Source organism: Lissotriton vulgaris, chromosome 9 (genome assembly GCF_964263255.1).
Source record: "Lissotriton vulgaris chromosome 9, aLisVul1.2, whole genome shotgun sequence".
NCBI classification, from domain to species: Eukaryota; Metazoa; Chordata; class Amphibia; order Caudata; family Salamandridae; genus Lissotriton; species Lissotriton vulgaris.
The window spans coordinates 1,111,038,780-1,111,065,847 of NC_141697.1; the positions used below are offsets into that span (position 1 = coordinate 1,111,038,780).

General features: G+C 48.1%; 1 protein-coding gene across 8 annotated transcripts in view; it reads right to left on the reverse strand.

Annotated features, from left to right (window-relative positions):
- Positions 1-27,068, reverse strand: part of SLMAP (sarcolemma associated protein) — a 1,163,639-nt gene that overhangs the window by 312,983 nt on the left and 823,588 nt on the right. For all 8 annotated transcript variants that reach the window (XM_086939108.1, XM_086939110.1, XM_086939104.1 and 5 more), the window contains one exon: positions 19,409-19,483. In XM_086939108.1, coding sequence (XP_086795234.1) covers positions 19,409-19,483 — 75 coding nt within the window. The remainder of the gene's footprint in view (positions 1-19,408; positions 19,484-27,068) is intronic.

Sequence of the window (27,068 nt, forward strand, 5' to 3'; positions counted from 1 at the left end):
GTCTATCTGCCATGGGGTTGACAACAGCCCAGGGTGCTTGTGGCATGCCGGGACCTTCCTCAGAATAGACTTGGAGGCCGATGAAGGCAGCAGAGACGTCTCCTTCCAGTGCCTACTGCACAACTTCTCCCTGAGAAGGATTGGCGAGACGGGGACGAGTCCCGCTTAGACTTCTTGAGTTTGTGGTATGACTTTTCCATCACCTTCGTCTTTTACTTCCCAGAAGTCTACGACTTGGAGGACATGGGGAAGAAGCAGGTCTGCGACTTGGAGCATGAAATGGTGTGCTATCTGGAGCTAACTCCACCTCACCTTTTGAATTCATCCACATATAGCTTTACATGCATGTAGAGTCATTCCTAGACCTAGCCACCAATGGCAGACATTGTATGAATCCATGATTGGAATCTGTTTCCAGCAGTCGCAGCACGGTTTGAAATCTCAATAAAAATGTGTGAAAGATGAAGCAGAGCTCGGGATATGCAATGAAGTGCATGGAAAGCAACAAACTGACGCCAGCGTGGAGTGGCGGCATCTCTTTGTGTCATATCCGGAGATGATGTGAGGTCCCCACAGAGTACAGTGGTACCCACCCAAAATCCCATACATCTATGACACAATGACTACTGACCCACATTTTAGAGGTGCATCTAGTCCAAAGTCCAACTTTCAAAGTCATCTTCTGTTATTGAAACGGAGCATATAAAGCAGAAATAATGCCAACGTGGGTGAGCATTTGCCATCTAACATGGTTTCATATTTCTTTTGCAAAGATGTTTTGGGAAATTCTGAACCAATTCTTCCATTATATTCCACTGAGTTCAGTGATTCAACGAGGTCTGTAAAGAAGAAGTTACTTACCTTCGGTAACGATATATCTGGAAGAAACAGTAGTTAGTATTAGATTCCTTACCTTAGAATATCCCCAGGCGTCAGACTGGATCCGGAAACTTTTGCGTAGCAGTTCCCCTGCGCGTCGGTAGGCGTCGTCTGCGGCTTCGCATCCGTCGTCAGCGTCGTCTGCGCCGGGATGATGTCGCCGGAGTACTTAGACGCCGGCCTCGCGCGCGGACGTCAGTTCTTATACATAGCTTTTCCGCGCCAGAAACGCAGAGTCATGATAAAAACCAACACTGGTGCCATGAAACTAGGGCCCTGAAAGTGGATGACCTTAACCCTAGATATTGGTTCGCAGAACGGGGAGGAGGGGCGGGGCGGTAAGGAATCTAATACTAGCTACTGTTTCTTTCAGATATATTGTTACCGAAGGTAAGTAACTTGTTCATCTGAAAGAAACAGGTTAGTATTAGATTCCTTACCTTAGAATAGATACCCCAGCAATACCAACCCCGGTGGTGGGTCTGCGAACCAATAATCACACCAGAAAGTCCTGGAGGACGGAACGGCCAAAGAAGCCATCCCTCCGGACTTGACTGTCCAGGCAGTAGTGTCTTGCAAACGTGTGCAGCGAGGCCCACGTAGATGCCTGACAAATGTCCTGCAAAGGGACTCCCGGCCCAGGGCAGTAGTAGCCGCCGTGGCCCGAGTGGAATGGGCCCTCAGCCCAACAGGAGGTTCCTTCTTAGCCAAGGAGTAGCATGCCTGGATACACAAAACGACCCACCTAGAGATGGTCAGCTTGTGTATCGCCCGTCCTTTCTAAGCGCCCACGTAACCAACAAAGAGTTGGTCATCCACCCGGAACTGGCGTGTGCGTTCCAGATAAAATGAGAGCGCACGTTTTGGGTCCAGACGGTGGAGCCGTTCTTCCTCCTTTGAGGGATGCGGAGGCGGACAGAAGATGGGCAAGGTGATGGACTGCCCGATGTGGAAGGCTGTGACTACCTTGGCCAAGAAAGAGGGTCTTGTCCGCAACACAAGCTTGTCCGGATGGACAAAAAGGAAAGGAGGTTTGGAAGAAAGAGCCTGGAGCTCACTCACTCTCCTGGGAGAGGTGATGGCAACCAGGAAAGCAGTCTTCAGGGTACGAAGGCGAAGAGGACAGTTATGAAGTGAATCTAAGGGAGCGCACATCAGATAGGGAAGAACAAGATTCAAGTCCCACTGAGGCATCACAAATGGAACAGGGGGAAACATGTGTGTGATGCCCATCAAAAAACTATTTACAATTGGGGACTTGAACATAGATGGCTGATCATGTAACCTTAAAAAGGTTGAAAGGGCAGAAAGGTAACCCTTGAGAATGCCCAGAGCAGAGCCCTGCTGGACAAGAGAAAGAAGGAAGAGGAGAATCTCAGAAAGAGGGGCAGAGAGAGGATCCACAGCCTTTGCTGTGCACCATGCCACAAATCTGTTCCACCTGCAGGCGTATACCGACTTTGTGGAGGGACGCCTGGCTGCCAGAATCACAGTACAGTCTTCAGGAGGCAAGTCAAATGGCCTCAACTGTCGCCACTCAATCTCCAAGCGTGTAGGTGGAGACTGGACAGGTTCGGGTGGAGGACCGTCCCCTGCTGCTGCGACAGAAGTTCCTCCTGAAGAGGCAGACGAACCGGGGGACCGACAGACATACTGAGTAGCTCGGGATACCAGTACCTTCGTTCCCAGTTCGGAGCCACAAGGATAACTTGGGCCCGGTCGCGCTTGATCTTTTTCAGCACTTTGGGCAGAAGTGGTATAGGCCGAAAGGCGTACAACAGACTGCAACTCCACTCGTGACGAAAAGCGTCTCCGAGCGAGTGCCGCCTTGGAAATTCCAACGCGCAGAACTGATGTCATTGCGCGTTCTCTTCTGTGGCGAATAGATCTCCCCACTGCAGAAAGAGGCCTTGCGCCACGTCCGAGTTCAGACGCCATTCGTGATCCATCATGCACCGTCGGCTGAGTTCTTCCGCCCTAGCGTTCAGAGAACCTGCCAGGTGTTGAACCACGAGGGTCACGCCCTGATGTTGCAGCCACTGCCAGAGGCGCAGAGCCTCCTGGCAGAGGGTCCATGACCCCACCCCACCCTGTTTGTTGGAGTACCACATGGCGGTGGTGTTGTCCATGAACACCTGCACTACACTCCCCCGGACAGAGGGGAGGAATGCCTTCAGTGCTAGACGAATCGCCCGCAGCTCCAGAAGGTTGATATGGAGCCGGGACTTCGCCGGAGATCAGAGTCCTCTGATCTCCGCCTCTCCCATGTGGCCTCCCCAACCTAGGAGGGACGCCTCCGTCACAACCACGTGCTCCGGCTGGGGTAAGGAGAGGGACCTGCGCTGACCCAATCACAGTCCGTGAGCCATCACTGCAGCCGTCTCGCAGTGCCCTCCAAGATCAGGACATGGTCGGACAGGTTGCCCTGATGCTGGGCCCACTGAAACTTCAGGTCCAACTGCAGAGTCCGCATCCGCCACCGGGCGTGATGCACCAGAAGGATGCAGGAGGCCATCAGCCCCAGAAACCGCAGCGTCAACCTGACCGAGACCCGGGATAAAGGCTGAAAGATTGGAATCAGAGCCTGAATATCCTGAACCCGCTGTTCGGGAGGATAAACCAGAAACTGCGCCGAGTTGAGAACCGCTCCGATGAAGAGAAGCTTCTGAGAGGGGCACAGGTGTGACTTCGGCACATTGATAGAAAACCCCAACTGGTGCAGGAGGTTTGCCGTTGTCTGGAGGTGGCTGACGACTGTCTGGGGCGAGCCCGCCTTCAACAACCAGTCGTCGATGTAGGGGAAGACTGAAACCCCTAACCTGCGCAGATGAGCTGCGACCACCGCCATCACCTTCGTGAACACCCGTGGGGCGCTGGTAATGCCGAAGGTGAGCACAGTAAACTGAAAGTGCTCGTGGCCTACCGTGAAACGCAGGTAGTGCTGGTGGGCCGGCAGGACGGGAATGTAGAAATAAGCGTCCTGCAAGTCCAACGCTACGATCCAGTCTCCTGGGTCCAGGGCAGCTAAGACCTGAGCCAGTGTCAGCATCTTCAACTTCTCCTTCCGGAGGAAGCCTTTGACGTTCTGTAGGTCCAAGATAGGGCGTAGGCCCCCTTTGCCCTTCTTGGGTACCAGAAAGTAGTGGGAGTAACAACCACACCCTACTTCCGGCCCAGAAACGCGCTTAATGGCCCCCTTGGCCAAGAGGGCTGTAACTTCCTCTTGCAGAAGTTGCAAGTGGTCCTCCGACACGCGGTGGTATTGCGGTGGCGTGGCTGGAGGGGTCGCCTCGAAGGAGAGGGAGTAGCCCCTTCGGACGATTTGCAACACCCAACTGTCCGAAGTGACAGCGCGCCAGTGAAAGTGTTGATGGCATACCCTGCCCTCCACTGGCATCACATGGGTCTGAAAGCACGGACTAGGAGGCTTTAGAGGCGGATGCTGCGGGGGAAGGTGTGGACTGGCCTCCCCGTTGTCCCAGACCGCCGCCACGGCGGTTTCCACGGCCACCACCTCGTTGGATGTTAGTCTGTGGTGCGTGGCTGGCAGCACGTGTGGGAGCGCCCCTTCCTTGGCTACGAAAGGAGCGAAAGGCACCTGTTTGCTGGCGCGGGCCGAGAGGCCCAAGGACTTGGCCATAGCCCTGGAGTCCTTAAAGCACTCAAGGGCATGGTCTGCCTTGTCGCCAAAAAGGCGACGGCCATCGAACGGCATGTCCATAAGAGTGTTCTGGACATCGGCCGAAAAGTTGGCGGACCTCAACCAGGCGTGGCGACGAATCGCCACCGCTCTGCCCAGTGAGTCGGTGGTATACAGCAGACACAGGATAGAAAACCGTGCTGCATCTCAACCCTCCGCCAGGGCTTGGGTGAGTTTAGTCCTGACCTCCGCAGGACATTATGGCAGCACGGCCGCAACCGTGTCCCACAGAGAGTGGGTGTAGCGGCCCAAGAGGCACGCGGTGTTGACTGACGGCAGTCCCAAACTCAGGGAGGAGAATACTTTCATACCGTATTGCTCGTACCTCTTGGATTCCCGATCGGGCGGGGCGGTCGGGAATGTGATCTGGGAGTTGGAGGCCTGGATGACCAGGCTCTCGGGGGTGTGATGGGTGGACAGGAAGCAAGGGTCGGCCGGGCAGTGTTGCTGGCCACGTTCCTATCTACAAGCTGACTTGAAGCGGGCTTGGACCAAGTACCCAAAAGAACGTCTGACAAGGCCTCATTAAACTGCAGCAGAGGCTCAGCCGAGCTTGACTGCGGTTTAAGGTCCTCAATGAGGAGGTTAATCCTCACAGCAGCGATGGGGAGCTCCAGGCTCAAGACCATGGCTGCCCGCTGCAGCACCACACTGTAGGCAGCCCCCTCCTCCGAAGCCACGGTGGGAGGGGAGACAAAACCAGTGTCTGCCGAGGTGTCCAGCCCACTGGCATCTCCAAGCTCACCTGTCCAGTCCTGCTGAGACTGGCACTCCCGTGCCAGAGGGTCCTCAGACCCATCCCCATCCCCACCCTCCCCTGGCATTCAGGTTCAAAGGATGGGGCCGGTTCGTTGAAGTAAAAATCTCCAAGCGACGTCTAGAGTGGCGCCCAGCGGCGCCGCTCCAGCGCCGGAACCGAATCGAGGGTAGGATCGGGGACGGCGTCGCCCGGAAGCGGTGCCGGAGGCGACACCTAGGTGAGGTCGTGAGGTCGACCGGCGACAACCCAAATCCAGATCCAGTTAGGGCCTGCGGCGCCGGGACTGAAGTCGCCGGCGGCGCCAGGGCCGAAGCACCCGACTGCGTCGGAGCCGAAGCACCCGACCTGCTAGGCCACCCAGCCGGGGCCGCTGGGCCCGAAGGCACCGCAGTACCCGGCGAAGGAGGAAGAGACCTCATGGCCATGAGGTAGCGCTCGATCTCCTCCGGCGTCGCATCATGCCCAGGGACCGGAAGGTATGGGGCAGGCTGCGGAGCCCGCGACTCTGTCGGAACCGCGTGGGTGGTGTCATCCGAACCCCCGGCCGCATCGCGCGAGCATCGGGGTGGGTCAGAATAGCGATGATGCCTTTCCGACCTCTCATGCCTCTTACCTAAGGATCTTGATCCCGAAGACCGATGCTGGCTTCCGGAGCTATGATGGCTCCGGCCCCGCGACCAGTCCCTTGACCTCCTATGGGACCGGAACCTTGAACGGCCCGGGGCCAACTGCCGGAGCTTAAGCCGCTTGCGGGACCGCTCCCGCCTAGCCTTGGACGTCAGGGCCCGGCAGTCGGTGCTGATTCGGTCATCGTGGTCGAGGCCTAGACACTGAAGACACCGGCAAAGGGGGTCGGTAACCGACATCAGTCGGCTGCACTTGGAGCAGGGTTTAAACCCGAGCATCCCTACCGGCACCGTCTGAGTCAATCGACTCAAAAAACAGATCAAAAAGATCAAAAGTTTAGTCAAAAAATGACTAAAGAGTACTACTTCTCCAGATCTGCGCTTAGCTGGCGCGGAAAAAAGGAGAACCGACGTCTACCGACGCGCAAGGGTACTGCTATGCAAAAGTTTCCGGATCCAGTCTGACCCCTGGGGATATTCTAAGGTAAGGAATCTAATAATAACCTGTTTCTTTCAGATACAGCTATACCTCAACTCTCTGGGAGCTACTGTGGCCGGTCTATGGTCAGCTTTGTTATGTGTTTTTATTTATTTGCAGGTGTCTCATCATACACCCAAGAAAGAAGTGAATGTTTGCCAGCAATATGAATATATGTAGGCATGCATATAGGTAAGGCAGTAGCAGAAGCTTCTATCAGTCTGTCTCGAAAGATCACATGTGGGGCAACTTTTACATTTTCTCTCTATACAAGGGAGATGACTACCTTGTTTTCAATGGGGTGGCAAAACTGCTAAGTAGTGTACTATATTAAGTGTGAACTGGTACTTAATGATCTTCTCAGTTCTTGTGAGTTTCAATGTGGAAGACTACTTCTTACACTTTCAAAATGGCCAGAACATAGTACAAAGCTACTCAAAGGATAACAGTTTAATATACTCATATTTCTTCTGCACTTGAAGCCCTTCTGTGGTTTTGCCTATAGGATAGAATATCTAGGTGTTCTCTTTATTGTGCCATACTGTAGATAAAATGTCTCTTTTCCCGATGCACCACCTTTTCTTAACCATTGGAAAGATACAGACATTCAAAATGTATAGGCATTTATATAGCGCACTACTTACCCATAGGGTCCCAAGGCGCTTCGACCGCTGCGAAACCCTTCCTGGTTTCCCTGAGAGATGGTCCCTTAATGGGTATCTCCAGGGTGAGACCAGGCATCCCCGGCGGTCTGGTGGGGCCGTTAGTGAAGATGAGGCAAGCTAATGCCCAGAGTTGCCGAGTGTGATCGCTGATCAGAGTGGGCACCGAGGCGAGAGAATTATCGAGTCCGCTGACCCTGGTCCAGAAACCTGCCGTGCCGGGAATCGAACCCTGGTCCCGGGCCGTCCTCTGCTCTCGGGTCTGCCGCCTCTAACCAGTGAGCCACACTACTTAGTAACCCTTCAGTGATTGCATCTATGCAAAAGGTGTCAGTATTTGATGAAAAAGCAGCCTGACTACAATATACTTTCTTTCTAGATAAGAATGGTTAGTTTTTTCAACCTGTATTCACAGCGGAGCTATTACAGGCCTCAGCTCATTCTGTGTTGAATTTGGAGTCAGGGGACACAGGTACTGCAGCGGTCTGAAGACAATTATGTGAGAGCCACCAGGAGTGGGGCTTTGGCTTAGTCCACATGTTGGGATCCAAGAGTACATGTTTTGATTGGGAAGACGCTGTGAGCTTACACAAAAAAGCGCTTGCACTCCACACAGCTTTGATCATTTTGTTTATTTATCCAATTGCCTAAGCGTGAACTTTCAGGGGCACACATATGCCGCTATATTTGTATTACAGTGTCTTAGATAACTAGATAATTTATGTGTTTTTTCCTCTGGCAGCAGCACAGATGGGAGGAGGCAGTCATTAACATACATTCATTTTTATGTCTGGTCTTATTAGGGTTGGTACTTCTGCTTGGAAATAAAGGGCGATTTAGATGTCAATCATTTGTTCAGGACATGAGCACAAGTTTCAACATAGTTATGCTTTTCTTTTCAGTTTTCTGCAATTTCTTTTTTTAGGGAATCTTAAGCATGCAGTATGAGTTTCGGTGGGTGTCTGGCAGCATATTTCACTAAAGGACTTTGATTTTGAAACAGCTCTGTGGAGACTGGCTATTGTTCTCTTCATTCGCATCTAAAATATTCAATGGTTCAACAGAGCTCTTCATCAAACCCTTTGGTGTCTCCCTCAAAGTATTCACTGAAAATTAGTTAAAGTGACTTAGCACATTCTTATCTTTTAAAACCTGTCAAATGAGTACAGCACAGTTTCCTCCTCAAATTCATAGTCACCATGACTTGAAATGCCACGCATGGCCTACATTTATTCATTGAGATCCCTGGGAAAACTCCAAGTGCATTAGTTTAGTTGTGTATCTAGGAGGTCTTGCATTTAGGACAAAACTTAAAAGGGTTATTCTATATCCCCAACCCAACCCAGCCAAGACCGGACTCTGGCATGTTATTTGATTGAATCTGCACCTTTGCACACAGGATTGACCTGCCTGTGGGCCTGCCTCGGATCAGTGAGTTCCTGTGGGAAGCTGCTGGGTAAACCTCTCCTATTCTTAGGTCTTCATTACCAAGTTGGCTAAGCTGGTTGATCGATTGCTTTGGTCTGGCGCTATCAGAGGGAGTGCGAGACTCGGGGGAAGATGCCACATCACAAAAGGACTGCTCTTCGATTCAGCTCCGTAGACCCCTGTTCCTCCGCTTTAGGGGTGCTGAAGCTGAAACCAGCAGCAACAGTCGAACCCCATGGGCCCAAGCCTAATCCCAGAATCCAAGTTCGAAAGAACTTGGGCCTGGTAAGCCTCACAAAGGCAGCACTAAGACATGGACAGGGGGAGCAGTAAAGTCGAGCCCTGACCCCGCAGAAGCAGCCAGACTAGAATTGGGTGCAGCTTGCAGCATCGGGTGGGCTCCCACCCCTCTTGGCGTTTCAGCATAAGCTCAGCTTATCGTGTTTGCAGGCTAGCCTCACAAGGCACGGCATGGACCTTGTGGTATATATCGTTTGCCAAGATTAATAAAAAGAAAAGGACACTACAGGTCTACAGCAAACTGCCTTCCATTGCTACTTTGTGAGTGTGGCCGAAGCTGGAGCATAATGCCCTGTGGTCATTGTGGCCGCCGCTGTTTCTGTTGTTGCTTCTCCCGTTTATTATTATTTATTATTTAAGGATTTGAAAAGCGCCTGATGACCCGGAGGCATCCACGCGCTGTGAAACCTAAGGATTGGCTAAGAGAGGAGAGAGAAATTTTTATTTAGGGAAAAGCAGAGTTTTGAGCTGTGTGGCTGCCTTTACGGAGAACCGGCGACCTCCAGTACGTACCCATCTAAACTTGGGGACATTTGCCAGTCGCTCATTGTCCGAGCGCAGAGATCTCAGGGCTTTGTACGGGGTAACCATGTCTCCTAGGATCGAAGGGTCTTGTCCATTGAGGAGCTTGTGAGCGATGCACATTGCCTTAAACTCGATCCTCTCTCGCACTGGCAACCAGTGGAGCGCCTTAAGTGCTGGTCTGGCAGAGGATCTGGAGGGAAGACCCATCAGCATCCGGGCAGCTGCGTTTTGGGTTCGTTGTAGCTTGCCCAGAGTGGCTTCAGGAGCTCCTAAATAGACAGCATTGCTGTAATCCAGTCGTGCAAGAACCAGTCCTTGAACCAGGAGTTTCCTAGATTGAAGGGGCAGCAGAGGAAGGATCTTACGGACCGACCGCATAAGTCCAAAGCAGGTTGCAGCTGTTTTAGTTGCCTGGGTTTTCATAGATAAGTCTTGTTCAAGCCAGACCCCCAGACTCTTAATTTCTTTCTTGGGGGCGGGCACCTCACCCATGGTATTGGGCCAAACAGATGGTGGAATTGCTGACCACATCTTGCCCATCAGCATAACTTCTGTTTTGGACCCGTTGAGTTTGAGTGAGGATTCGCACATCCAGAGGTGGATTTTCTGGAGGCAGTGCAAGAGATTATCTGGGCATTGATCAAGGTGTGAGAGAGAGACGACCAGTTGCGTGTCGTCTGCACAACTCTCAATCTTGATGCCGAAGGGGGCAACTACATCTTCCAAAGGAAGGGTGGGGCTCAGTGAGAAACCCTGGGGAACCCCACTTGTCAGAGGAAGAGGGTCAGAACGGGAGTTGCCATCCCAGACCTGAAATGAACGGCCCGACAGGAATGGCTCTATCCAGGCCAACGCAGTGCCCCCGAGTCCTGCCCTGGCCAGCCGGTGGAGCAGGACACGGTGATTCACCGTGTCAAAGGCTGCACTAAGGTCCAGGAGGATCACTGCCACTGACCCCCCTGAATCCAAAATGCACCTTGCCTCCTCAATGACGGCGAGGAGGGCAGTGTCCGTACCTTGGCCAGGGCGAAACCCCGTTTGGGACCGTCGCAGCATGTTATTGGATTCCAGAAACTGGGACAACTGAACGTTGACCAGTTTTTCGGCAATTTTGCTAATGGCCGGGAGGAGCGAGATCGGCCTATAAATGGCCAGATCAGCGGGATCCATTTGGGTTATTTTTAAAAGGGCTTTAACTACCGCCCCCTTCCAGCTAGGAGGGACGGTGCCTTGGGACAGTGAGGCATTGATCAGCTCCAGAACTGGAGGAACAATCGCAGGAGCGACTGCTTTCAGAAACCTCATGGGAGCAGGGTCACGGGGAGAGCCACTTTTCATCTTGGCCAGAGTCTTTTCGACTTCGTCCGATGACACCGCCCTAAAAGCATTAAGCTGCGGGCAGGGGATGCCTACTGGGCAGGTGTCGGGCGTCACTTTGTCCCAGCAAGGTAGCTGGCTAGGCTGCAGAAGTGAATCTAAGATAGGGGAGATTTTAGAGTCAAAGTATTTTGCTAATTCTTTACTCCTGTCCGGTAGGGCCCTGGTCAGTGGAGGGGGTTGTGGAACCTTAAGGAGTTCTTTGACGATGAGATAGGATTCTCTAGCGGAGTTCGTAGCATTTTTTATCCTATTGTCATAGTAGGATGCTTTAGAAATTTTCAGAGCAGATTTATATGCTCTCACAGTCCTCCGGTAGGAGTCTTTACTGGAGTGGAGCCAGTCCTTCCTCCACAGTCGTTCTGCTTTTTTGCATTCCTTGCGGAGGGCTCTGAGTTCCAGACTAAACCAGGGGGCCGAGCTGGTCTTTCCGCTATTATCTTCGCTGGTTTTTATAGGTATGATAGAGTCAAGTGAGTCGGAGATCCACTTCCTGAAGTTGCTATCAGCTATAACAGGATCTCCGGAGGGGGCGGGGGTCGTTGATTCCAGAGCTCTGGTCCAGTCCTTGGTTGAGAGTCTGGACCATGCCCTGTCCTGGGTGTGCGTGACGGGCTTGTGGGGCTTCCTAAATTCTCCTGGCCAAAAAAGGGGGACCAAAAAATGGTCTGTCCAGCGGAGGGGGCAAGAAGGTCTAGCCTGGAGGGTACGGACATTGGTAATAACTGGGTCTAGCAAGTGGCCCTTGATATGGGTGGCTCCGGTATTGGCCAGTTGGAGGCCATAAGCAGCCATGTCTAGTATCAAGTCGGCAGCCCCTGTGTCTAGGGGATCATCAAAGTGGATATTGAGGTCCCCTAGCACAGTAAAGTTAGGTGTAGAGTGGGCAAGTGCTGAGATAGAATCTAGTAGGGCGCTAGCAAAGGGGCCAAAATGGCCGGGGGGGCGATACATCAGAAGACCTGTCAGAGAGGTTGTCGGGCCAGGTGGATGGTAAAATGGCAACTCTCTGAGTCCTTGATGTGGGCATCGCTAATTCTGCATGAGAAATGCTCTCTGTGCAAAATGGCCAGTCCGCCCCTTCTACCAGAGGGGCGAACTTGGGACTGGATAAGAAAACCCGGGGGCAGAGCCAAGATCACATCCGAGTCCGAATGCGTTGTGAGCCAAATTTCCATAAGAAACAGGATGTCTAGCTCATGGTCCACGAGCAGATGGTTATTAAGCAGGGCGTGCTTAGGGAGCGACCTACAGTTCAGTTCTGCTAATTTCAGGCCAGAGTGTAAGATTGGTGCCTGAGTCAGTTGTAATTTTACCGGGGGGCAGATAACGCAGTTTGTGAAATGTCCGTCTGAATCGTGAACATAATTACATTGTGTGTTCTTTGTAGGTCTAAGACTTAGTAGAGCACGACGCGAGTAACTCACCCTATCGGTGTGCCCGTCCTGCATGGGTTCTGGCCCTGAGCGCGGACGGGCGCAGACGGGCTTGCCTTAGGCGCGCCTTCGGCGCTCCCGCTGCGCTCGTCCGCTGCGCTTCCTAGGGATGCACATATTTATACGGGAAAGAGGGCGTGGCCTCCAGCAATGGGCGTGGCCAGGGGGCTTGGCGCGCGAAAGGCAGCAGTGTTTGTTTCACCCGTCGGCGCTAAAATCCGCTGTACGGTGTTGTTTCCTGCGGCGTGTGGCAAGGGGAAGTGCTCATTAGAACACACAAGTTTTTAAAATAAAGCTCCGTAGCGCTCCCGGCTTCCGCCTCAGGAGGGTACGTGGGTCTGAAATTGACGCTCGTAGTCAGCGTTTTTTATTCAGATTGGGGCGGGGGCGTGGCCTAAAGTGGGCGTGGCCTCGCCCGCAATGGCGGCAGGGATTGTTTTGGCCTCGAGACTGCAACAGCGCTGAATCCGCTGTGTGGTTAGCTTCAGTGTCAGGCAGCACCAGGAAGTGCTTCTGTGCCTCTGTGACTTGGACCGTGTTTGTAGGAGGAGAGGGAACAGCAGCATCACCACGGATGGAACAGGGTCTCAGCCAATTGTCCATGAATCAGTGAGTTGGTTTAACACCATAGTGCAGTGGCATAGCTTGGGCAGCTTAGGGAAGTCTTTGGCTAGTTGCCTGGCTATCTTTACAGACACGTTTTCTAATTTTTTCAGCCGTGGCTGAGTGCTCATCCCCAGGCATCCAGGCACCCGGGAAATTCCAGCTACCATAGCGCACCATCAAAGCTCCAGTGATCCAGTGACTCTTAGTGAGCCCCAGGTGAGGAGGAGAAGCGAAGGTGTGATGACTGAGTTGGGAGTGAGGCATTAAGAAGTTGTGAGGCAGCGTGCACATAGGAGTTCAGCGGGCCTCCTGTATTAAAAGGAAGCGTCCAACGTTAGCCCCCCCTGGCACCGCCTCTGTTCTGTCCGTGCAGTGTTTTTAAAGAGACAGTAGGTCATCAGACACAGCCTCACATTTAAATTTTTGTGCATTCCTTTCTTCAAAGCAATCAACAGCCTGGTAACAGCACTCCTTACCCAAGACTGTTATGTGCCAGTTCTTTGAAGCTCTTAAGCATCTCACGGACCCGAATGGTACCAAAGGCTTTTTCGGCATGCTTGTCCCCCTTCCCCGTATCTACTTGCTACCAGGGAAGGTGAGAAGGCGCTCACTTTACAAGCTTGCTAGCTTTCAAGGCTTCTTCATAGGAAGAACCTACGGTGCGGTCTTGGGCTAACTCTCAGTTAAATATCTCCGCACTCCACCATACCTTTCCATTATTGTCCTGGCCCAAACGCCACCTCCAATCAGCAGTACTAGAGGGAAGTATGACACCTGCCAGTTAAGAAATATTATTTAAAAGGCAGGTAGGATTGACATAGGAGGAGTAGGTTCATAAGTGAAATAACCAAGGGAAACTGAGCGAGAGTACCATGTGATTTGGCACGGACCGTGGGCCAGCCGACAGACCAAGCAGCAAGGGGTGATGCAAAATTAAAAACAAAAATCATAATAGACACCACAAATGACAAGACGCTTGAGTGACAGGCTGTCATCGACCTCTTGATCCAGGATGGATTAAATATCACCTTTGCTGCCCAAAAAATAAATGTAGAATTGCAGACTTTTTAAAGCCTTTTAAGAACACTGGTAGTATGCCATCACCACAGCCCACAGCTTGCCCATCAGTAGACAACAAGCAAGCTAATAAGCAAGTTAAGAGTTCCAATCTCCTTGTGACGGATGGTTTTAGCCCGGTAAATAGGAGCTCATTCAGCATGCAAATCATAGTGCATTCATGTGGTTCCCACGCTGTGCTTCCCATAAATACTAGTGGATCTGAAGTTCCTCATGGAGGGATGCTGTTGTTACTCGCGTAAGGTGGCAATCGTACACCCCAGTTTTGGTGGAGGTAACCGGTGATGAGCCTGCTGACTCGCTCTTGTTACACGAGATGGTGTTGATTCTCCTTTGCACTTTTGGACTGCCTGAGTTGGACCTGAGCAGGATTACCAAGAGAGGGAGATAGGGGGACTATAATCGGTTGCTCACTCACATAACTGCATATAACAGAGCAAATGGCCTAAGCCCATTCAGAATCATTTTCCTTGAATCAATCCAAAGGAAATACTTGGGAATCACCTTCTACTCTATATCTGAGAGAATGCAACGTGGGGATGATAGAATTAATGTAGAAGCCGAAAGCACGCCCCAACAAGTAGAATGGGTCACTTCCACGGTAGAAAGAAAAAGAGTGGGGAAATTTGACAGTACTACCCATTCTGCTTCTCAGGCTGGATCTCTATGAGACTCTCTACTACATAACCTGGACTTAATTTATTCGGCCCTTAAACTTCACTCTGATAAAATGGAGCTCCAGGTGGAACTCCTCAATATCCTAGCTGTTCATGTAATGGGCATCAATAATAAATTAATGACTATTAACAAAATGATCCTTAGAGTGCAAGCTGATCATGCAACTTGTTACCACACCTGCTCGTGTTCAACTACACTTTATCTCCTTTCCTCTTCCCCATCAGTACTCTCTGCTATTCTGGTGGAAGTCAGAGGTACTAGTCTCCAGAATGAAAATTGCCTCCCAAGGACGTAGGGAGGAGCCCATGTCAGAAGTGCAAATGTTAGTATCAGCACCCACACCTCCCCTTTGAAGGGTAAGGGTTCAGGGAGAACTAATGAGGCTACCCAGCCCAGTGACGGCTCTACAGGCACTGCTCCACCGCCATACCAGGTGCATTTCGCACCCCTGCTTCTCAAATGTTGCTTTAAAAAGGGAGAGAAAATCAAGAAAGAACCAGGGTGACGAAGTTAGTCATCCTACGGCTAGAAAGGATTCACCCATCCAGACAAAATCAAGTCCCACGGTTTGGGTCGCTACATCGGTCAGTCCAGCTCATTCTTTAATTGAGAATATGCCACCAATGGGAAAGTAGATCTATCCCATTTCCAGCCAACTGTTGCCTCAAAGGCATCTCACTTGCTAGCCAGGGTGGACTACTGCAAACAAGAGTCAACTCTTAACCCACCAGCTTCTTCTCAGTTTTTGCTCAACCACAAAGCCTGTTTTCACTAACTATTTCTGGGCACGTTTCTCCGTCAAAGCCAACAGTGCCCTTTCTGCTTCCTGTCAGACCACAACACAACTCCATCATCCCTTTGGACGGCGCGGTGTCAAACATCCAGCTAGTTGTCTATAGTCATGCTAAAAAGCAGGGAGTAGCTTTAAATTTCCACCATCTGGAGAAGCATTACATAGTTTGCCCTAAAGGCTTAGTAGCTGGACCCCTATTATTTTATTGCACAGGTGTTCAGGACTCACTGTCCCCGTCTCAGGACCTGCGACATAAGCCACTGAAATGGACTATACCACTAAAAGGGATTTTGAGATCCATGCTAGGGCTACTGAGCAATACACTGGTGAGTCAACATTAGTTGGTCCAAAGGTAATAGCAGTTCTCATCTGCAAATAAAGGAACTTGTGTGATCCCCAGGTAAACGTCAAAAGGCAATCATGACATCCTCAGAAGAAGCACTATATTTAAATTGATTGGCACCTTAGTGGGTCTTGAATATATACCATCAAATGATCTGAATTTGTGTAGTTTAAGCCTCATCCCACAATGCAGGGTAGAGACATAACTGTGATCTTGGTCCACTCACGAAATCAGGTGTGGTAATACAGGGATAAATTCTCTGACTGGGGTATTGAGGTTGCTTTACAGAACTCCCCATGTTATCCTACACCCCCCTCCTTATCCAAGTTCCATGAACCCTGATTCCACCTATAGAGGCATTCTTAGAGGAGCAGGAGGAGCTAAGCAGCATAGGAACGACAGAGCAACTTCAAGTCATTCACTTTCATTTTAATGGCCGTTCAGAATGGTAGCCTGGGGCCATGGGGCAAACAGGATAACTTCAAGGCATGAAATCCATACTTGCTCCTTATTTCTGGGACACCAAATACTGAATTCAGTCGAACACTGGGTAAAACGGAGAATGAGTGTTGGTAGCACTGTACTCAAAGCTATCTTGTCTACACAGCAGTAGTCACCTGTTGTGGGTAGCGTGATCAGCGTCAAAATACCCAGTGGGATGCTAAACTATAACATGGGGTGCTCCTGTGATCCTTTTCTCAATCCTCGTGTTGCAGATTCCTTATCCCAGGACCCCACAATTTCCCTAGACTTAACAGCTCAGAAGCTGGTGTTTCTATTCAGGAAAAGTGGCATGTCTGCGGCTTAAAATCAATGACGTCTTTTCGTCGATTTTATGGAGACTTTTGCAATTGTCTTTTCCATGTCATGTCGTGTCAGCCACTACATTGGATTGTGAAAAGAGTATGAAGGCAAGTCTTAGAATTTTTACCCCGGTCACGCTCCTCCAGACTCAAAAGGTTATTATGTCATGCAAATTAGGTGCCCCCTCAGATTCATGCCCTCCTAGAATTCTTCACCACCTCATTGAGGTCGTTAATCCTATCATTAACGAGATTGTAAATGCTTCCCTGAGCACAGGAGTTGTGCCTAGCGAATGGAAGCATGCAACCGTGAGACCCCTCATGAAAAAAGCAAACAAATCTCCCACAGACCTTGCGAACCTACGCCCAATCTCACTTCTTCCAGTTCTGGGCAAGATCACTGAACTGATGGTCCATAAAGAACTAAAAAATTACGTAGACACCCATCACATTCTTCATCCACAGCAATCGGGCTTCCGTGCTCACCATTCCACGGAATCTGCCCTGCTCGAACTCACTGACTCAATAAAGCTATTGCAAGATCAGGGAAAGAACGCCGTCCTAATTCTACTAGATCTTACGGCGGCGTTCGATACCATCTCCCATTCTATATTGATCAATAGACTTAGGGAGATAGGAATCACGGATGTTGCATTGGATTGGTTAATTTCCTTCCTCACAGATAGGTCCCAGACCATCTCCTTGGGCACCTTTCTTTCTAAAGAGAAGAAGGTACAGTCTGGAGTGCTTAAAAGATGTCTTCTGCTGGATGGAAAAAAAACACCTTAAATGTAACACCAGTAAGACTGAAATCCTGCCCATGGGTAGAAATCCCCAATTCTGCCCCAACAAATGGTGGCCTGAGAACATCCCCGCGCCTCCACAAGTAGTTACATCAGCAAGAAATCTCGGCGTTCTTTTCTACACCGATTTATCTTTCGACCAACATGTTAGGAATGTTGCAGGAAGTTGTTTTAATATCATAAAGTCATTGAAGAAGTTATTCGACTTTCTATCCATAGACTCAAGAAAGGCAGTAGCAGTAGCCTTAATTCTTGCACGTCTTGACTACTGCAATGGCTTGATGGCAGGCGTTAAAAAGAAAAACACCCTCAGAAAACTCCAAAGCGTGCAACACGCAGCAGCCAGACTTGTTCTCAAGCTACCAAGGAGATCATCTGCCTCGGCAGCTCTAAAAATCTTACATTGGCTACCACTCCCCAAAAGAATACTGTTTAAAATCTTATTAATAGCATTTCGTGCATTCAATGGCACTGGCCCGACTTATCTAATCAAACGGTTTCCCCACTACAATCCTGTAAGGTCCTTGAGATCCTCAAATCAGAACCTGATCAAGCCACTCAAATTTAAACTCAAGACCAAAGGAGGCAAGTCTCTATCCTTTTTATCTGGGAAAGCGTGGAATTTTATTCCCACCCACCTTAGATCTTTAATCCAGGAAAACCTTTTTGGAAAACAACTTAAAACATGGATCTACTCCCTTTCGGACGATTATGTAATGTTCCTCATTTAGCTGCTTTCTCTGTATCCATGTTCCTTTCTGCACACTTTGTAGTTAGCGCCAAGATGCTCCTTTCGGAGCGATAGTCTGCGCTTTATAAATGCACAAAAATACAAATACAAATTGCTTGATTGCAAGAAACCTGGGTAACAACCCCATCACGTTTAACGGCTTTAAGACTTTTCATGTGGGTGCCACTCCATCCTCTTCTGGTAGACCCATGGGAGGTTTGGCAATCTACCTCTCAGTTAGGGCACATCCTAGAACAGTTTTCTATAAAGCACATAGACCCTTTTATCAACTACTCAGTCTCTAATTCATAGATGGCACAAGGCTGGACAATATTAACTTTCACAATAACATCCACCCGCCGACAAAGCCTGTGTATTTTCTGGGTTGGACATGGACTTGGACTCTCTTCGAGGTGCCTAAAATCTGGTCTTGGTGTGTGTGTGGGGATTGGGTTTTAATGTTCATCTATGCCCCACAGCGCTTCAAGACCATAAAGCAAAACTTTGCTTTAGTCACAATTTTATGGTATTTCATTTGCCGATGTTGCAGTATGCATGCTTACTTTTTTTGTACAACACACTATAGAGTGTTTTTAAAATGTAAATAATTTACTGCAGTTGTGCTACTCATTACTTTGTACAAGATATGTTCTCAATGCCATATATAAAAAATACAAAATGAATCCTTGCATCCCTAATGAAAAAAACTTGAAAGCCTTTTTGGATACTTTTAAACTATTGGCTGATTTCCCAGAGGTATCACCAGCCATACCCTCTACCAGTTTTAAATTATCCTCGGACCCATTGGACTACTGAAGTCTTCAAATCGGCTACCTGTGCACATCTAGAACCCCCTGGGGGTTATTAAACGAGCATTTAAGCCTGTCTCTAGGTTCATATCACATGCTGGAGACATTTGTATCCACTCTGCAAATACTATTGCTAAAATGTGCCAGCTAAATCGTAGAAAGAAAGAAATATTCAGTGTCCAGTGACTATGTTGAAGCAGGAACTAGTAAACACGGGACAAAGTAGAGATAAAATGTGTACGCATTAGATGCTGGGCTAGAGTGTGCTTCAAAGCTGTAGGACAGAACACATCAATGATTACGACATATTCTAGTGCTACTATTTTTTTATGCTCTGATGCTGTCCAAAAACATAGAACTTCTCATTACTGTGTGGTGTAACAATGTACTCAGCGGAGGTGACAATTAGTAACCACAACTAATTAAAAACATCATTTAAGATCAATGTTTCAGCACAGCCATATATAAGTAGCAGCATTGATTTTGTGGAACAGGCGGATACTGACAGAATATGCATTCATTCACATGTGCAAATAGTTTCTTCAACATTCTGCACTTGGGGAGAAGGAAAGGTTTGTTCTTTACTATCCCATACCTTGAAGAAGTTGTATTTTCTTATTAGAGTCCTCAACTTGTTGCTTGAAAGCCTTTCTTTCTTCTTCCAACAGTGCTATCAATAAAAGTAACAAAATCAGAATGAGGCTTAATTCACCTTGACTTAAACAGGCATAAAAAATCATTTTATTTTTATTAACTTCATTTACGGTGCTCAACCCAGTAAGATAGACGTGTTCAGAACACCTCAAATAAAGTACTGAGACTGATTACCTATCAGGAACAGCCAAGTTTCTATTGTAAGGTTTCACACTTCTTGGTCAGGTGACCAATCTTTGAGAGCAAATTTTACTGGAGGCCAGACCTAGAAACCGAGATGCTCCTCTTTACAAGATTTTACCTTATCTTGGTTATTCAAGAATGTTTTAACGTTGTGTTGACAGGATAGTTTGATATTTCTGAGATTATGACTCGGGCGGTTACAATGAGGAAGGCTAGCGAAAAGCAAGGCATTGCAGCAGCATCTGGGGAAACTGCTCATTCTTGGAGCCACACAAGTACATATGCAACGCCATTCGCCACCATTTCTGTACCTACAATTTTGCAGCTAAGCAGACATAAGAGGCCTTTAAATAAGATATAAACGGCCAATAAAGTATCTGAAAACGGATCAAAGCATCCATTATAACAAACATTACCTAAGCTAAAGAGCCTTTTTTTCCTACTGGATACTATTCCATTTTCAGAATCTTTAGCTTTGAACGATTCTGGACAGTAAAACTTAGATGAAGGAGCCTAAGATTAGCAAGACGAACAAGAAAAGCTACCTATAACATACATAAATTCTATACTGTTAATGAGCAGAGGGAATACCTACGTTGATACCCATCTCAAACAGTTAACATTCTGCAAAGGAAAGAATGTGCAGTTATTTCCTATTCAGAGACCGGCTTGAGTGCTATCTTGTATACAACACAAACAGCAGAAATCTTTGTTGTAGCTTGACATTTGAAAGCAAGTAGCTTGGGATCTAGTGGTAGCTCCGGCTGTTAATTTCCAACAGGATTTGAAATTGGAAATGTTCATGTGCTGCATAGAACCACCACAGGCAAATTATTTTTCGGAAATTCAGGTATGGGATTTTACCGGTCAATGTATTATGTAGTAGATGGCAGGGGTCTGCTATTTCGCTTACTTATCCTTCATGTAACCATTGTCCTGAATCTGAAAAGCATTTCTTGTTCTTTTGTCCCACTTATTACCATCTAAAGACGACTTGGTTTCTTCCTATACGTCGCCTGTTGGGTGTTAAGAAAGCACAGAGCAGATTGTTTTTGCGGTTTCCAGATGTTTACAGTACCCCTGTCAGAAAAGAAGCAGACTGAAAGAAGCACTGTAATATTTTAGAATGACAGTATTTTTAAGAAGTACTTATTTAATGTGGAATGGAATGTTGGATTGCATATTATACTTGGTCTTTGTTTTTTTTTGGGGGGGGGGGGGGGGGGTTGTCTTCCAAAATAAAGTTTAAAACTTTACATGTCGTGCAAGGACACCTAGTTTTCATGAACAAAGGCAGTCAGGAATTGAGCCAACATTAGCATCTTAAGCTTGCCCTCTATGAGAAAGATATTCAGAAGGGTGGGATCCACTATGAGCTTCAAATCCTGTCCTCCTTGTCAGCCAAGAAATATCAGGAGTAACATCCTGCACCATTCTCTGTCAAGACCCCAATCACACATGGGGTTGGAGGTTGGAAAACAAAAAAAATGGAGGGAGCAGCTAAACTTAACAGCCTGAAGAACCCATTGGTGGCATGCGACTGCATGCCAGTCAGGCTAGCAAAATCTAATTCTGCCTTCTAACAGTCTCAATGGACCACTAAAGTGGCATGCCGTGGGCTGAAGCTTGCGAGTATGAAGACTGCTGCATCTGTTGGTGACCACAGCATCTGGCCCAACCTCTTTCCTTGGAGCCATGGAAAGTCTAGACATACTACGAGGAATACCTCTGTAGGTGGGCAAAGAAAACTCAAGTACCACTGGAAGTTCCAGTACTTCTGGTGGAACTGGCGAGCAGGAAAAGTTAATCCCAGGGAGTGAAAAGTAACCCAGCTGTCCTTAAAGCAGTGGTAACAATCCTCTAAGCATATCGTCTGACAACAACTCTGGTGGCTATGGTGTGGCAAACACAATCCACAGTGGCCTTAAAGATGTATTTGGCTACATCCTGGTCATTTACAAATTGACCAAAGGAAGCCTGAAAGTTCTCATGTAGAGCAGGGAAGACTTAGTTCGCCTTGTCTCAGAGCATGCGAGTAAAATGGCCCAAGAGGTATAAATTATTTAATGAATATAGGGCCAAACTGGCAGAGGCACAGGGTCAGACTGATTTGCATATGGCTATGTCTGAACTGGGGTGGCGGAGTGAGTTAAAGAATGATGATGGATTAAACCCAGATAAGTTGATTGGGGGTGAGTGCTTGCAATGTTCAACACTTCGTCCATCATCCCCTTTGGTTTTGCTTTGTTTGCCCCAAGTTGGCAGGGTATGCCCAGACATGGGTCCCTTGCTCACTTTGCCACTGGAATCAAGCTAGCCTGGCTGATGGCGGCTGATTAGCCAGAAACAGGTCCTAGGATGCTTGTTTCCAGTCCAGGGAAGACAAGGCTTGGCAGTTCGGACTGGACTGTTCCAATGAGGCACAGGGTCAGACTGATTTGCATATGGCCATGTCTGAACTGGGGTGGCGGAGTGAGCTAAAGAATGATGATCGATGAAACCCAGATCAGTTGCCTCGGTGAGTGCTTGCAATGTTCAACACTCCGTCCATCATCCCTTTGGTAGAACTCAGTTTCCTACAGCATCAACGTTTGACCTCCCTATCCGGAGTAGCAGTAGGGAAAGCATTACGGTTCACTGTACACACTGAATCCTGAACAACAAGATTCTCTGGTGTTGAAACTTGGATGGGCATCAGGATCTGGTGCCAGAGGTCTACTACTGAATCTCCAAAAGCAGGAGTGTGGTGCCAACCAATTCGGCGTCTAACAGGTCAGACAGATCAATGATTCCATCAGGTTGCCACAAAAGTCGAGGTCTGGTCTTCACTAAATGACAGTAAGGGCTCAGTAGATAATGGGTGGTTCAGGGTGCAAGATTTCAGTCAGTAAGTTCCTCTTTGTTTCCTCCGTGGGCTACAGTAAATCCAAAACCTCTGCAGCCCTGTGTAACAAAGGTAAACCAAATACGATCTTTAATTATGGAGGACAAAGAGCAAATCCAATTCATTTTTAAGAAAAGTATCTAATCCTGACTTTGTGAAGGTCAAGGTAGAGAACACCAACAGCATAATAAGGGAGGTTCAGGGGTAGGGAGAGAGCTCCCCACCGCCTTATCACAAATCAATTGTGGAGTACCTGTACAAGCCCCAGGGCTCATCAGAACAGGACTGAAAGAACGATAAAGACAGATGGAACTACCTTCCTGCATTTCACAAGCTATTGAAGAAGGTTTTCTGGATTTAGTCTGCCACCCTCAAGAAGTTTACCATGAGCAGTATCCATCAGAAAGGCATGAAAAGTGTAACCTAAATACATAGCATTTACTCATCTGTTCACAAAAGAGGAAGGGATTGACATCCAAAGTACACACAATTCATGAACAAGAGCACTGAAAAAAAAGAACTAGATGTAAAACAAGAATTGTTAAAGCAAACCAGATTCAAACTCCACAATGGGGCAAGGACATGATTACTGTGCAAATAGTTTTTCCTAAAGCTTAAGAATATTTGTTCCAGGAACGCCAGGATTTGTGGTTGTAGCAGCTATCTGTATGATTTGTGGGTGCAGCAGCTATCTGTGTGCTTGGTCTCCTGCTTTAAGAAAATCTATTCCACGATGGTGACTGAGCTTATTCATGGCGGGGACAGTCTTGGAATCATTTTTCTTAAAGCAAAAACATTCCAAAATTGCAGCTAGGCACACACACACGTGCATACATGGGCAGCAACATTGGAAAGGATTTAAAACCATTCAAAGAAGGCTTCCCGTCAATATATATAGTAGAGAAGCTGGTGTGAGGAGGATGGGGGCTATGGGGCCGGGGGTCATTAAGCAAGAGTGGGGAGAAAGAGACAAAAGCTCATCATGCACTGTATTAAAAAGACTTGACATCAGCAGTGGAAGGATACAACTCATTCAATCAAAACAGTGTGACCGAAATAAACATTTGGCAGGACAAACAAGAATGGAATTCCACTGAATCAAGACCAGGAAACTGAGAAGCAACAAAACCACTGAATCACAAACAAGGGGCTAAAACAAAGCTAACTATAACTCTATACTGGGTACAATTGGCTGTTTTTAAGTGAAATCTTTTTTTATAAAAGTCTTCCTAGGCCACAGTAGGGGGCAATATTGCCTCAAAAAACTTGTCTTAGCCAGGGGTTGCCCCAAAAAGTTCCGGAGAGTATGGACAAAGTGGAGGCAATATCACGGACTAGAGTGAACTCACAGGGGATCTGAAGGAGAGCGCTGTTACACTTGATGATTGATACACACCTACTGGTGGAAGCGGTGAATGGAACTGTTAAATGTCTTACTGTGGAACCCTATTTTTGTCCGGTGGATGTAATTTCATCAGGAAAGGGTGGGCGGACTCCGGGGTGGGGGAGGGGGGCGGGCATGGCAGGAGCTGTTTTTTAGGGGTTGTTTTTTCTCATTTATTTGCATTCGTAACATGCTTTGGTTTAAACTGTACTGTCGTTTTTGATATGTGGGTAATCCATATGGGCAAAAGAAAAGTTGCGGAACTGACGGATACTGGCTGAATGTTGAAGCCAGCCCCTGTCCTCATATATTCTCAGATGATGCTCCCAGAGCAACAATAAAAATTTCTTTGAAGAAAAAACTTGTCTTTATGTGCACAAGAATGTTTACAAGCCTGTGTGCAGAACTGGCAGGTATACTGTTGACGACAGTGCTACCTCTGGCATGCCTACAGCTTCTACAAAAAAGTAATGCTAATGAGCCACTATACTCTGGTGGTCGCTGGCAATATTTGGGTTTTGCAGCACCAATCCCTAAACGGAGGGCAATCACCTGATGCACACAGAGTTTCCTTCATGAATATAAAGCCCGTCCGCGATTTTTCCTAGCCAGATCCACCATGCCGCTTACATGGTGGGATTGAGCAGGGAAAAGCAGCATTGGAAATCCTGCCCAAAATAGGACAGGCCCTCTGACGTGAAATTGTCAGTGACAGTGTGGCAGATGTGCTGCTTGAAAAAATGGCAGACCCAGAGGAGAATCCACTTTTAAACACCTGGTGGTTACCCACCTCTAATAAAAAAAAAAAATCAGAGGAAACTTGATTAGATGCAAAAGATTTTGATGCAAAAGTAAATGCTGTTTAGAGTGAGAAAAATCAGATTTAAAACTCTTCTCTAAAATAATGTTTTAATTTTAATTGTGCTTTCTGAAGGCAGTAGTAGGCGGTGGAAACAGATGTTTGTAGAAACATAGGTAAAGTAGGAGGGGTGCATTGAGGTTCAGAAAAGGAGTAGTGGGACACCGGCCACATTGGCCCTCTAAAAGCGTCACCTGTCTTACAACTAACCATTTTTTCTCTAAGAAAGTTTCAAGTATGGCTGTTTTCTTTCTTTTACTGTTTTATTAGCCTTTTCTATGTAAACAATTCCCAACTGCCCATAGTTTGTAATACAATATTCCCATGGATCATACAGTCCAGCTTCCAGCACAATTCACAATGTTGCACAAACACAGTACATTATCATACGTCTCTGATGAAGGAGGAGTGACAATCTCCCACCCCACCTGGGGGAGCAGATACCGCATTTCTCTCTTCATTGCCTTCATCAACAGTGTACAAGTCACTTCCCGGCACAAGGTGGGTGCTGGGGGTGGACCTCAAGAACAACTTGCAGCTCTATCAAGTATGGGATAGGATATTCAACCTCCCCAAACCTTCTCAAACTTCTAAGGGCATCCTTTGGCCTCAAATACTACATGCTCCATCTCCATAAACTGTTTCATACCCATAACTCATAAGTGTATAGTGGACACATGTTAGATCCCCCAGTTCTTAGCAATGTCCCTTTTCACCAAAGCAAACCCCAAGGTGCAAAAGAGGCACTGCTTGCATGGTAGATCCACACCGCCCAGGATCCCCAAGAGTGCATAATGTGGGGTGCACAGGACAGGCACCCCCAGAATGTTCATAAGTTCCCCAATTTTCTTTAGTCAATATGTCCTGATGAGTGGACATCCCCAGAATGTAAGGAAAAATGCGCCTTAGACACTATTACTCATCAAGCAATTGGGAGCGGAAGTCCTACCCATCTTGGGCAAGCGGTATCAGTTGTAGTATACCCAGTGTAATATTTTAAACTGGATGAGCATGAGGTTTATTTTTACTGTGATCTCATGTGGGTGCAGCAAGGTACTCTCCCAGGCCACATCGTCTATCTGTCTCAACTTTAGTTCCCAGTGAGTTCTCAAACGAGTCATGTTGTCCAGTTTGCTGTTAACAAGAGTACAATGGGTGAGGGAGACCACCTTCTCAGGAATTGCTTCTGTCAGAATCCTATTCTCAATGGGGTTGAGCCAGAGTTGAACTCTCCAGGTTCTCCTGGTTTATGTGCTGTGCTCCAAGGTTGAGTTTCAGTTGATGGTAAGGAAACGCCTGTGAGGGGTCAAGTTCATATTCATCCTGCAAGTGTATGATGGACTTCATCTTCCCCTTACCCCGCCAGGTCTATCAATGTAGAAATACCAATGGCATCCCATTTTATGTACACAACTAATTTCTGCACTTCCTAGTATTTGTCACCCTTCCAGAGGGGAGTCATCCCAGACCTAGCTAGTGTCCAGTGAAGTGGCTAACACACTGGCATAAGCCAGTTCCTCATACAAGTTGTCCTCGGTCTCATCTAGAGGATGCTAGTATACAGAAGGGTAATCAGACCCCTCCCATTCATCACCTCCAGGAATGTCAAATGAAAAAGGCACTGGCTTGAATTCGGAAAGCATCAGCTCCTGTGTCAGATGACACTTGTCCTGCTTCGTGTCAGAGTCGGGTATGCTAATGTGTATGCACCGCCATGGGTTCATTGGCTGCACCAGGAGCGTCTGTATTGCAACAGGTGATGATGAAGGTCTTGGTCACGCCAGCCGCGTTGGCTCTAATGTTGGACCAAAGGGGTCTCCCTGGTGGACAGGGCAAAAACGCCAGAGACAATCCAGTGGGGCCCCTACCAGACCTGTGGGGACCAAACGTGCTCCAGAGGGGTAAGCCCGCCCAACTACAAGGAGCATGGCTTCAAAAAACTCTGTGACCTGGTTTGGGGTCACTCCCGTAAATAGGGAAGGCACCGAGCAGACCGGGCATTAGCTCTGCAGAGGAGGGTGGCCTAGCATTCCGATACTAAAGCGGCTCATCTGGGTACTTAGAAGGGCGCAGTGAAGTACAAGACCTTTTTGACTTCTTCTTCCAATGTGACTTACCTGATGGACTTGGATCGAGACGACGATCATTAGGAGCAGTTCCACGAACGGGTCCCAGGACTTTCAAGTGCCCGGAATTGTAAGAGTGGGGTAGTTCTTGAAAATCTTGGAGTCATGGCCGGCTCAAAGACAACAAGTGTGGGCTTGTCGGACATCTGCCTGTGCTATTAATTT